We start from the raw sequence: 13,125 nt of genomic DNA, 5'->3' as shown, positions 1-13,125 counted from the left end.
GTGCTGTTGTTCTGTGTCATATAATATATGTGGGTATAGTTTATGCTTACTTACTTATTTATTTATTTATTTATTTATTTAGTCATGCTTATGTATTGTATATTGGAGGTGGTGACCTTTGAGAGCTGTATGCAATGAAATTTGATTTTAATGTATGCCAATCAGTGTAGATTTAAAGTGACAACAAAGTTATTCTAAGTCTAAGACTAAGACTTTCTGGTTTTTCTTTGAAGACGTTTCGCTTCTCATCCAAGAAGCTTCTTCAGCTCTGCTTGAATGAGAAGCAAAATGTCTTCAAAGAAAAACCAGAAAGTTCAGTTGACTCTTGAAGAAGCACCTTCAGAAAGTTGTCTCAAAATGCCTTCTTACCTTCTAATACTTGCATCCAATTTCATTTTGTTTCATGTTCTGTTTTTCCATTTACCTTTGCTCATGTCTTTTCTGCTATGATCTAGCAGATCTATCTTTTATGGAAAGTATCTCTTAGAAGCTGCTACGTTTGACCTGTCAATAACAGATTTCTAGAAGTTCTTACAGAGTAGTTTTGATCATTTTAATAAATACATATTATCAGGGCCTGATGGACCCTGATAGGTTCCAGATGGAGCTTGGGCCATTTCCTGAGACTCTGGCTCACGACTCGGCTGAGGACCTGGTGGCCGCCTGGGATAGTGCGGCTGCCGGGGCCTTGGACCGTGTCGTGCCTTTGCGGCCTCTGACCCGGCACCGAACTCACCTAGCTCCTTGGTTTTCCGAGGAGCTTAGGGAGATGAAGCGCCGGAAAAGACGCCTGGAGAGTAGTTGGAGGACCAGCCGCTCCGAATCCGACCGAACACTGGTGAGGTCTCATATTAAGACCTACCTAGTGGCAATAAAAGCGGCAAAATCTAGCTATTTTGCCGCTCTTATCGCGTCATCAGATAATCGCCCGGCCGCCCTGTTTAGGGTGACCCGCTCCCTCCTCCATCTGGAAGCGCGGGATGACCCCTTGCAGGGCCGAGCTGAGGACTTTGTGCAGTATCTGTATGACAAAATCACTCAGATTCGGGAAGGGCTGGCCTCTGACTGGGTATGTCCGGACGGGATGACTGAGGCAGGTCTTGAGAGTGTTATCTGGGGGGAGTTCGATCCTGTAGCTCCCGAGGACATGGACAGGGTCCTGGGACGGCTGAACACGACCACATGTTTATTGGACCCGTGTCCCTCCTGGTTGGTACTGGCTTCCCGGGAGGTGACACGAGGCTGGCTCCAGAAGATTGTTAACGCTTCTTTGAGTGAGGGGGTCCTGCCGGCCGCTTTGAAAGAAGCGGTTGTGAGGCCCCTCCTCAAGAAGCCCTCTCTGGATCCGACTGTTTTGGCTAACTATCGTCCAGTCTCCAACCTTCGCTTTGTTGCGAAGGTTGTTGAGAGTGTGGTAGCACAACAGCTTCCCCAGTACCTGGATGAAACTGTCTATCTAGACCCGCTCCAGTCCGGCTTCCGACCTGGGCACAGCACGGAAACGGCATTGGTCGCGTTGGTGGATGATCTCTGGAGGGCTCGGGATAGGGGTTGCTCCTCTATCCTGGTCCTGTTAGACCTCTCAGCGGCTTTTGATACCATCGACCATGGTATCATGTTGCACCGGTTGGCGGGGTTGGGGGTGGGGGGCACCGTTCTGCGGTGGTTCTCCTCCTACCTCTCTGACCGGTCGCAATCTGTGTTGACGGGGGGGCAGCGGTCGACCCCGAGGCACCTTGCTTGTGGGGTGCCACAAGGGTCGGTCCTCTCGCCCCTTCTGTTCAACATTTATGTAAAGCCGCTGGGTGAGATCATCCGTGGCTTCGGGGTGGAGTTCCATCAGTACGCTGATGACACCCAGCTGTACATCTCCACCCCAGGCCACCCCAACGATGCCCTTGAAGTGATGTCCCAGTGCCTGGAGGCCGTGCGGGCCTGGATGGGGAGAAACAGGCTCCGACTCAACCCCTCCAAGACCGAGTGGCTGTGGCTTCCAGCGTCCCGATATAGCCAGCTGACGCCATCGCTGGCTATTGGGGGCGAATCACTCGCCCCCACGGAGAGGGCTCGCAACTTGGGCGTCCTCCTGGATGCACGGCTGTCTCTAGAAGACCATTTGACGGCCGTGGCCAGGGGGGCTTTTTATCAGGCTCGCCTGATACGCCAGTTGCGCCCCTTTCTAGATCGGGACTCTCTACGCACAGTCACTCAGTCACTAGTCACTTCCCGCCTGGACTACTACAACGCTCTCTACATGGGGCTCCCCTTGGGGTGCACCCGGAGGCTCCACCTGGTCCAGAATGCGGCCGCGCGGGGGATTATGGGGGCGACGAGGCGCTCCCATGTGACACCTCTCCTGCGCGAGCTGCACTGGCTCCCGGTGGTCTTCCGGGTGCGCTTCAAGGTGTTGGTGACCACCTTTAAAGCACTCCATGGCTTAGGGCCGGGGTACTTACGGGACCGCCTACTGCCACCAATAGCCTCCCACCGGCCAGTACGCTCGCACAGAGTGGGCCTCCTAAGGGTGCCGTCCGCCAGACAATGTCGGCTGGCGACCCCCAGGGGGAGAGCCTTCTCTGTGACGGCGCCTACCCTCTGGAATAACCTTCCCCCGGAGTTACGTATAATAACAGACCTCCGGATTTTTCGTTGGGCCCTGAAAACTTATTTATTTCAACTAGCTGGGCTGGCTTGAGCTAAATTTTAAATTGGTTTTAAATTGGGTTGTTTTAATTTACGGCCAGAATATCTAATTATTTTAATACTGTTTTTTAAATTTTGTATGCTTTGTTTTTACTTAGGCTGTGCACCGCCCTGAGTCCTATTTGGAGAAGGGCGGTATAGAAATTTAAACAAATAAATAAATAAATAAATAAATAAATAAATTATTTTATGATGATTTTGTTACAATTCTTATTCATTGTTACTGTACCTCATGCTTTAGAGTATATTGTATCATTACTATGTGTTTTAAGCTTTATATTGTTCATTGTTGCTAAATGGTCAGAGTTCTTTGTAGATTTAGATTTAATTATTTATCAATAATTAAATAATAACAATACTTATTGAGATAGATGCTTAAAAAGAAGACTTAAAACATCATTCTTTAATTGTAGGGGCCTTGCATTGGAAATCAGCAGAGTTTGGCTCACAGTAGACTATGGGATGCAGTTGTTGGCTTTCTTCATGTTTTTGCTAACATGCAAATGAAGCTTTCCCAGGTAAATTTTATTCATCATCTTTGCTAAAAATGTAAATCAGTTGATCAAGTATATACATTTTATTTCATATTTCATAAACTAAGGTTTGTGAAGCTAGAAATAAGCATCACAGCCATGTGCCTGCTGATTTGTCCTACTACTCTCCTACCACACACACATAGCATTAAGTGCTGTAATCCTGATTTGAATTAAACCAGAGATGCTGGTTCCCCACCTGAAGTGGGAAAGCTTAAGTTTGATCTATTAGAGAGTCAGGATTTCTGATTTAAGTGAACACGGGATTGAAACACAACAAAGAGCACATTTGAATTTAAGAACATAAGATTTTGATAGTGGTTTGCTCTCAGAGCTTGCCATTTAGTTTCTGAATGTTTCATTACCAGCTAGGTAACATCATCAGTAGGAGTTTTGTAGAAGTGTCTTGTCCTATTCTTCTTTGGCATGTATATGTCATGTGTGCCAGTATGGTCAGCTGGCCGTTTGTTTGGTGCTATATTTAAATTCTGAGAAGCTGATTGGTTCCCTGTTGATTGGTTGTTCAAATGGTCTGGGTTTCTTATGTGTTCATATGCTGGATCTAAATGAATATGTTTGTTAATTATCTTTTTGTAGAATACCAGGCTTCAATAAATTCACGTGTGTGGTGGATGATTTTTGTTCCTTCCCAATTGAACTGGTGGTGTTCATTGTCAATGTGGTTTGAGATCAGGGATTTTTGGTCACGCTGTTTAACTGCTAGCCGATGTTCATGAATTCTTGTTTTCAATTGCCGTCCTGTTTGTCCGACATAGAATTGATTATAATTGTTGCAATTCATTTTTTATGTTGTATATTGTTGTTTATGTTATATATTATGTTGCTGTTTATATAAGCTAAAGAGGAATAGGACAAAACACTTCTACAAAACTCCCACTGATGATGTTGCCTAGCCTGGTAATGAAACATTCGGGAACTAAATGGCAAGCTCGGAGAGCAAACCACTACCAAAATCTAAAATCTGAGCAGCAAGTATTTTCTATTATTTCAATGTAAGATTTCGGTTAGAAGGTTGATCAAAGGCTGTTGTGATCTAGTATTATAAATCACAAGTTGGCCAGCTAAATGCACCAAGAAAGCCCAGCAGTGTGCATAGAAGACAAACCACTCTCTACTACAATTACTCCCTAACAACTGGTATTTAAGGTAGGCTACTTCTGATTCAAGAGATGGTAGATAGTTAATAAGATTAGTAGCAATTGATAATCCGATTCTTCATCTTTATTCTTTCTTTCAACACACTGATGCTGGTTAATCTCATAATTTAATGTACTTTGTGTAAAAGAAAAAGCAAAAATAAAATGTCTAGCACAAGATAGTTCTTTACAATATGTGTAATTTACCTGCCAATGTCCGTCACATTATCCTATCTATTTATTCGAACATCAAGAGTACTTCCTATTTGTCTTAGGAAATGTCCCTTTGATGTTTCTTGAGAAGGCATACATTTTAAAAAATGGCATGAATCCATTTCCTTCCAGAGATTCACAGAATAATTTCCTGTCACTAAAAGGCAGTTTTTGCTATTCCTATTTCTCTTTCCACCCTTCTTAATATGTCTTATACTGTTCTGGATAATTGTCTAATCCTCTGGGGCAGATTTCATAGACACCCAGACATTATGGGAAAGAACAAACTGGATAATGAGAGAATGCCTTGTTCTTGAAAGTGGCATCTTGTTCAGGGGGCATCTTAATACAACTCAGTCACCAAAATCTTTTAGTGTAATTGTGTAGTGTTATTCCAGATATCCTTTTACCTGGCATAGTAGTTCAATGATCAGCTGCATTTAGGTATTTATAAAATTTCTGCCATCTCTTTTGGTTCCAAAGTACCTTCTTTGCAATTGATCTCAGATTTGGTCCCTAGGGCCTTTAGTTAAAAGGAAACAGCTGCTATGGAAGATTGCTGCTTGACACTCTGGAGTTGGTAGATTGCCATGTATCCTCAATGGAATAGATAAGGTAGCTTTCATTGTTCTATGCCTTACCTTGGATAGCATTTTCTGCACTTAAGCATTCTGCCAGACACACATAGCTCATTGGTTCCAATCATGTAAAACATAACCATGTTGAATTGAGTCGAAGTTTAGATCATTTTAAAAGTAAATGTTAACTTTATATGTATCCTAGGATTCCAGCCAAATTGAATTGCTGAAGGAATTACTGGATCTTCTGAAGGATATGGTGGTGATGCTGTTGTCACTGCTTGAAGGTGGAATTTTTTATAAAGTGTTATTCCTTCCATTGCTATAAGTCACAATAAAATTAATTTGAAAAAAAAATTCTCAATTTAAGCTGTATTGTATTTACCACAGTAATTCTGCCTTGTAACTTGAAAAAAAATTTGCAATAGATTTAAACATATAATATAGTTGAACAGTAGTTGCAAAGCTAATTTAAAGCAACATTATAAAACTGGAAATAGTTGTAATCCTTTCTAAAGGTGATTATAGATTAAACTTTATATCTGCATTTCAATTAAATGTTTACATTTGTGATTTAGGTAACATTGTAAATGGCACAATTGGGAAACAGATGGTAGATACACTGGTCGAGTCATCGAGCAATGTAGAAATGATTTTGAAGTTCTTTGACATGTTTCTCAAGCTGAAAGATTTAACAAGCTCAGAAGCCTTCAAAGAATACGATTCGGAAGGAAAAGGAATAATCTCAAAGAAGGAATTTCAAAAAGCCATGGAAGGTCAGAAGCAGTATATGCAATCAGAAATTGACTTTCTACTGTCCTGTGCAGAAACTGATGAAAATGATATGTTTAACTATGTTGATTTTGTTGAAAGATTTCACAAGCCAGCCAAAGATATTGGGTTTAATGTGGCAGTGCTCTTAACAAATCTCTCAGAACACATGCCAAATGATTCACGCCTTCAAACTCTATTACATCCGGCAGAAAGTGTCCTTAATTATTTTGAACCTTATCTGGGACGTATTGAGATCATGGGTAGTGCCAAGAAGATAGAACGAGTTTATTTTGAGATTAGCGAATCCAGTAGGACACAGTGGGAAAAGCCCCAAGTGAAAGAATCAAAAAGGCAGTTTATTTTTGATGTTGTAAATGAAGGTGGAGAGCAAGAAAAAATGGAGCTTTTTGTCAATTTCTGTGAGGACACCATTTTTGAAATGCAGTTGGCTTCTCAGATCTCTGAAACTGATACAATTGACAGAATTGAGGAGGAGGAAGAGAGTGAAGCTTGCTATCTGAGGGAGGTTGGAGAAGACAAGAAAGAAGAACAATCTTTTGAATCAGCTTCAGCATTTGCAATGGCATGTGATGCAGTGAAGAAATACGCTGCCACAATTTTCAAGACCATTAGACTGAAAAATCTAAGGAAACAGTATAGAAAAGTGAAAAAAATGACCTTTAAAGAACTGGTGAAAGTGTCCTTTTCTTCTCTTTGGATGCTATTTATAGGATTCTTTCAAATGTTTCTTACTATAATATGGAGCATTTTTCAGATTCTTTGGAGTACTGTATTTGGTGATGGCCTAGTTGAAGGGGCCAAAAACATAAGAGTTACCAAAATTCTAGGAGACATGCCTGATCCAACACAGTTTGGAATTCATGACGATGTGCTTGAAGCAGAAAAAGTGGAAATTTTGGAACATGGCATTGCAGCTGAAATCGTGCAGTTTGTAAAAAAAGAAAAAGGAGAAAGCGACCTCTTATCAGATATTTTTGATATTTATACAAAAAAGGAAAGTGGATCAAAACATGGTCATGATATTGGCCTTGGGGACATTGCTGGTATTATTGGATCAGAAACACCTCCTTCTTTGGAAAGTGCAGTTCATAAGAAGAAGAAAATTCAGGTAGGTAAAATAATGCATGTGCTATGTATTATAGATGGATAGATGGATAGATGGATGGATGATAGATGGACGGAAGGAAGGATGGATGGATGGATGTCATCCACATGATTTTAATTAATTGAAACATTCTGTATATTTTCAAAAAATTTCAGCTACCTGAAGTTACAAGGGATGATGAATCAGAAACAAGAACAGAATCTGAGAAGGCTGAGTAAGCTATGTATAGTTAAACACTGTTGATGTGTTTTTTTAATGTTAGAAAATGTGGTTGAAGAAACTTTATTTTGAATGAGGCTTTCTAACAATTTTACAATGAAACAGTCAACTTTTTTCTCCATATTTTAAGTCCAGTTAATTCTAATGGAGCTGACAGACAGAAACTTTATTTTGGTCATTCATCAATAAAAAATATATTCAATAAAACAAACAAAGCAAAGTTAAACCCTAACATCAATGACTAATGGCAATAGTTGTGAGGGAAGCTTACCATAATATAGCTTTTAGCTTTTAGAGAGAAAGCTTTATTTGTACTAATAAATAGTACAAATAACCATTTTTGAAGTGTCCCCCCAAAATGGATAAAAAAACGGTAATCAGCTGATGGCAAATGCCTTGTAGAACTAGCAGTACGAAAGAACATGGGTTTGGTTTCAATGGCACTTTTGTCACAGTGTTGCTTTCTAACAAAATATTTGAAAACCAAAGCAAATATTTTTGTTAATAATATAGTTTATAGAATTGCCTGAAAATTTAATCCAAGAGCAAAATAAATAAATAAATTTTAATTACAGTCTTTTATTTACAACCACAATTGGGATTGGAAAATACATTAAGTAGTGTGATTGTTAAGTGAGGCATTGTGTGACTGCATCCAATTTTGCAACCTTTTTTGCTGAGGTCATTAAGTGAGATAGCACATGATTGTCATTTGCAGCTTTTACTGCCTCCATTGCAGTGGGTTGCTACTGGTTCACCCCGGATTGGGCAAACCGGTAGCGGCAGCAGGAGGCTCTGCCCACCTGCCCGGACATCTCTGCACATGTGCAGATGTGTTGTGTGCGTGCCCAAGCGAACCAGTAGCGACTGAAATTGAAACCCACTACTACCCCATTGACTTTCATGTCTACGAAAGTCACAAATAGCAATCATGTAATCCCACCATGCAGCAGCAGACATAAACATGAGACCATTGCTAAGAACCTGGGCTACAATCACATGACTGCAGAAATGCTACAATGATTTTATGTATGTGGTAAATCACATTTTCCAGAGCAATTGTAACTTCTAATGATTGCTAAACAAATGGCCCTGAGTCAATGACCACCTGTATGCTTTTGTTCACATTTTCACTCCTTTTTTAGTTATATCAACACAATAATTTGTCTTTTTGAATAAAAAAAAGATCTATTTAAATTTTATATTTAAAATTATCTAACTCTCCTTACATTATAAATGCATTTATACTTACTCTCAAACTATATAATATTTAAACTATTAGGCAACTGCTGTTTCACCATATATGTGTGTCCATAATCCCCTTGACTCTCTTTGGCAAGATTACAAGTATTAAGAGGCAACATTTCAAAGTCAAGGAAGTAATAAAATGTGATCTGTTTCCACTGTAGTTTGAAAACTGATTACACCTTTGATCATTATTGTTGCATATTTTCAATTATTATCGTCTATTAAACTGTTGTTTATGGAGTATTAGCCCAGAGAAATTCTTATGCCTTGCAATCTCTACAACTGCAGAATGTAAACCATGGGAATATATTAAAAGGCACCTTCATGCACAACAAACATCTGATTGGAAATTTTAATGGGATAAGTGTCCTAATACAGAGAAAATTGGCAATTAAAAACTGATCCTGGCCAATCTTATTCTACTAATTTGTATTTTCCATGTAATATGCAATTAAAATGTTATTATTATGCAGTTTTTGTACTTCTCTAAATTTTGTTTGCCTTGCCAAATGAAAAGATTAAACAGAGGAAATTGCTACAATGCATGCATTTATTAACATTTGTATATGAAATGCTTTTTGGGCAATTACAGAAATTGATATATGTATATTGAAAAGTGCACATCTTCAAATTCATCTGTCCTAAATGTTTACCTCTTAATTAACTTTGTACAATGTCTGACTTTCCATGGTTTATATCTGGGCATTGTAAAAATCTAATTCATAACATGTCATTTCCCTATAGCATGGAAGATGGTGAAAAACACGATAAGATAAAGGATGATGTATACTCTGAATATTTGGAAGTGGAAGAGCCAAAGAAAAGAAAACGACATGGACACAAATTAGAAAAGCCAGAAGCAGTTATGGCTAATTTTTTTAAAGTACTAGAGATCTATCAGACAAAAGTTTTGGTATGTTGAATCTCTTTTAAATAATAGCATTTTAAACTTAAAAAGAGTTGTGATGGCTCAGCGGTTAAAGACGCTGAGCTTGTCAACTGGAAAGCTGACAGGCCAGGTTCAAGACAGGGTAGAGTTCCTGTTATTTGCCCCAGTTCCTGGCAACCTAGCAGATCAAAAACATGCAAATGTGAGTAGATAAATAGGTACTGTTTTAGTGAGAAGGTAGCAGCATTACATGTACCTTGGTATATAGTCATGCTGGCCACACCACCACTGAAGTGTTTTTGGACAATGCTGGTTAAGAAACGGAGGGGAGCACTGTCTCCTAGTGTTGGACATGAATGGACAGGGGAAACCTTTACCTTTACCTTTATTTTAAACTTAAAATAACAACTGGGGCAGGAGTGAAATGCTACCGGTTCGGACCGGTTTGGAAGGACTGGTAGCGGAGATTGAGGCTAGTTCGCCGTACAATTGGTGGTTGGCCATGCCCCTGAACCGGGCCATGGCCCGCAGTCCTGCCAAGCTTCCCTGCCTTCCCATGTAGCCTTTCCGTGTCCAGCTTGCGAAGGCAGCCAAGTGAAAGGCCAGGTAGAAGGCAGGCAAGCTTCGCAGGGCTGTGGGGAAGGGAGCTAGCAGCGTACACCCTTCCCAGCGTGCCCTCCTCCTCTCCCAGGTGACAGCCAGGGCTTCGCCGCCGCCTCTTTTCCTCAGAGGGGCAGCGTCTGCCTCCAAGTCCTTGCGAGGGAGGGACACACACACACACACACACACACACACACACACACACACACACACAAAAACCACACATCCCTGTTGCCCCACCACCACCACTACTTTTGCTGTCGGCTTAAAGTCAATCTTGAAGAGCTAGAAGACATTTCTTTATATCGCCGCCAAACTCATTGTTGGGAGCGTCAGTGATCTAAGGAAACATCTTTTTACACCTTCTCTCCATTACCCCACCTCCCATTTTTCCATTCTTTGCCTGGATTCTGCTAATTACACCTTCTCCTCCCCATTCCCCACCTTGTTTTTCCATTTCTGTGCTGGATTCTGCTTCTGCAAGAGAAGGCTCCGATGTTCACTTGGGTGGTGGAGGGAAACTCAAAGCGTTGGGGGCTTCAGAAGGGCAGAATGAGCTTCAAAATGTGCAGCTCCTGGTTCTAGCAATGAGTGACGTCAGGTTGGCCACACCCACTCAGTCACATGACCACCAAGCCACGCCCATCAAGCCACACCCACAGAACCGGTAGCAAACATTTTTACATTTCATCCCTGAACTGGGATCCGGGTGGCCTTTTGTAAGGGAGATTGAAAAGGGAAAAGAAAATTTGACATGAAATATAATTAATGTTAATATAATCAGTTTAATTGAAACAAATTAATAAAGTTATTATGATTTGCAGTTTGTAAAATTATATAGATTTCCTTATCATAACATTTTAGGTCTGAACCTTTTTTATGATTTAATTATATTCTTTATCTTCTTTTTTTTTCTCCAGCACTATTTGGCAAGAAATTTCTACAATTTACGATTTCTCGCACTTTTTGTTGCCTTTGCCATCAATTTTATTCTGCTCTTTTACAAGGTAATGTAAATACATCTATTCTATGCATAGTGTCTAAATTTTCAGAGTGATATTTACAACATTGAAAATCTTAGCTAATTATTACTATAAATTAGGTAATGAAAGTGGATACTAGTATTATAGCTCGAATAATGTTATATTCCAAATACATTGATGCATAAATAGTTCCACCTATTTGCAAAGAATTGGGCTCTAGGAGAAGCAGAATTGGTAATACTTTTTAAAATTCTTTCTTCTCTCTGCAACCTCCAACATCAATTTATAAGCTGTTCTGAAATATCCTGCAAGAGGTTTGGAAAATCATTCTGGGAACTGCAAGGGACAGGAAAGATAGGAAACATTTTTCCATTCCTTTCCACCAACTCTATAGAATATATTTCCATATCCATCAATAAGTTACTAATTCAATTAAATCGCAAACAGATGAAAAATCTTAGTTACATATTTTTATGTTATTATTGGTTTCTATTCTAGTATTTTATATGTCAATAATAATGTTTTACAAACGAAAGTATTACGTGTGCTTCATATATACTATTTTTGTTATAGGACTTACAGTCTGGTAGAACAGGACAATTCTATCTGGTTGTTTTCTTTAAGACAATTATAATATTTTATATTTTCATCCACTAATTAATACAAAAATATAGTATGCTTGCGATAAGAAGACACATAGCAAGCCATTTGAATTGCTATCACACTAATCCACTGATTTTATGTTTGAATAAGTTATGCTGTGTTTAAAGTAGTATCGTACATATTTTTATGGCTTTGAGAAGCATTATCTAGGAATTTGTTTTATACCCATATGAAGAAGATGTGTATGTGTGAATGACAGGTGACAGAAGAACCATTTGAAGAAATGGAAGAAGATTCTGATTTATGGCAATCTTTAGATGAAGATGAGGATGAAGAAGGAATGGTGTTCTTTGTCTTACAAGAGAGCACGGGTTATATGGCACCAACACTTAGGGCCCTCGCTATTATTCATACTATTATTTCTTTCCTATGTGTAATTGGATACTATTGTTTGAAGGTTAGTCATTTCCTTTATCTTGATGTAACCATTAATACAAATTCCTTTCTTGTCATATCACTATTATATAAAGAGACACACATTTCCTCACTTTTCCATCAAGTCACTTGGCTACTATGTATTTATTGGTTAGACCAGTGGTCCCCAACCCCCGGTCCGCGGACCGGTGCCGGGCCGTGGAGTACCTGGCACCGGGCCGCGCAGCGGCCGGGGGACATGAACACTGCAGCGCAAAGGCTCCTGGGCCGTGCGCAATGGGCCGTGCGCAAAAGCTCCTGGGCCGTGCCCCCACCCCTGCGCGCGCTCAGCGGGCCGCGGCGATAAAAAGGTTGGGGACCACTGGGTTAGACAATATTAGAAAATTTGGAAAAACTATGTCTGCCAGCATTCCAGATGGTTTCAGGAGGGTACGTGTTGGTCTGGTCCGGTGAGAAGAGCTGATTTTTTAGCTTAACCTTTTCTTTTTGGAAGTCTGAGAATAAGGATAGGAAAAGATTCTGAGAGATAAACTTTTCCCACCCCTCCCTTAAAACCATCCCAGAGAACACCAACCTCAGAAACCATGAAATGAGATCCAAGATTGAAGAACAATGAGGATCATAAAGAAAATTAAAAGACAGAACGAAAGACCAAATCAGCAAAATCACAAATGCAAAATATATTGAAGCATGGATAGATTCTGTATCTTAAATAACGGTAGCGTGTCAGACAATCGTAGGCAATAGCTTAAACTAAAGTAGCAACAACTAAGTTCAAACAGCTATCAGAACCCAAACATAAACTAGAAGATACGATCAAAAAACAAACCAGAATTCAAGACAATGAACAAGTCTAGAAATGCCAGTCAAAGTAGACTTTTTTTTTTTTAATTTGATTTATATGCCGCCCTTCTCTGGAGATTCAGGGCGGCTTACAATGCATTAAGCAATAGCCTTCATACTTTTGTATATTCATACAAAGTCAGCTTATTGCCCCCACAAACTGGGTCCTCATTTAACCTACCTTAGAAAGGATGGAAGGCTGAGTCAACCTTGAACCTGGT

The 13,125-nt window shown here is 40.0% G+C and overlaps 1 protein-coding gene across 1 annotated transcript in view; it reads left to right on the top strand.

Moving 5' to 3' along the window:
• RYR3 (ryanodine receptor 3) overlaps positions 1-13,125 on the top strand; it is a 244,899-nt gene that overhangs the window by 208,429 nt on the left and 23,345 nt on the right. The window contains exons 89-95 of the mRNA XM_070935838.1: positions 3,117-3,221; positions 5,390-5,471; positions 5,763-7,087; positions 7,240-7,298; positions 9,296-9,464; positions 10,961-11,047; positions 11,886-12,083. Of these exons, the coding sequence (XP_070791939.1) occupies positions 3,117-3,221; positions 5,390-5,471; positions 5,763-7,087; positions 7,240-7,298; positions 9,296-9,464; positions 10,961-11,047; positions 11,886-12,083 (2,025 nt within the window). The remainder of the gene's footprint in view (positions 1-3,116; positions 3,222-5,389; positions 5,472-5,762; positions 7,088-7,239; positions 7,299-9,295; positions 9,465-10,960; positions 11,048-11,885; positions 12,084-13,125) is intronic.

The sequence above is a fragment of the Pituophis catenifer genome, unplaced genomic scaffold (genome assembly GCF_029215685.1).
Source record: "Pituophis catenifer annectens isolate HBS135680 unplaced genomic scaffold, rPitCat1.0.hap2 SCAF_1, whole genome shotgun sequence".
In the NCBI taxonomy this organism is placed as follows: Eukaryota; Metazoa; Chordata; class Lepidosauria; order Squamata; family Colubridae; genus Pituophis; species Pituophis catenifer.
This window is presented reverse-complemented; position numbering and strand designations above follow the sequence as displayed.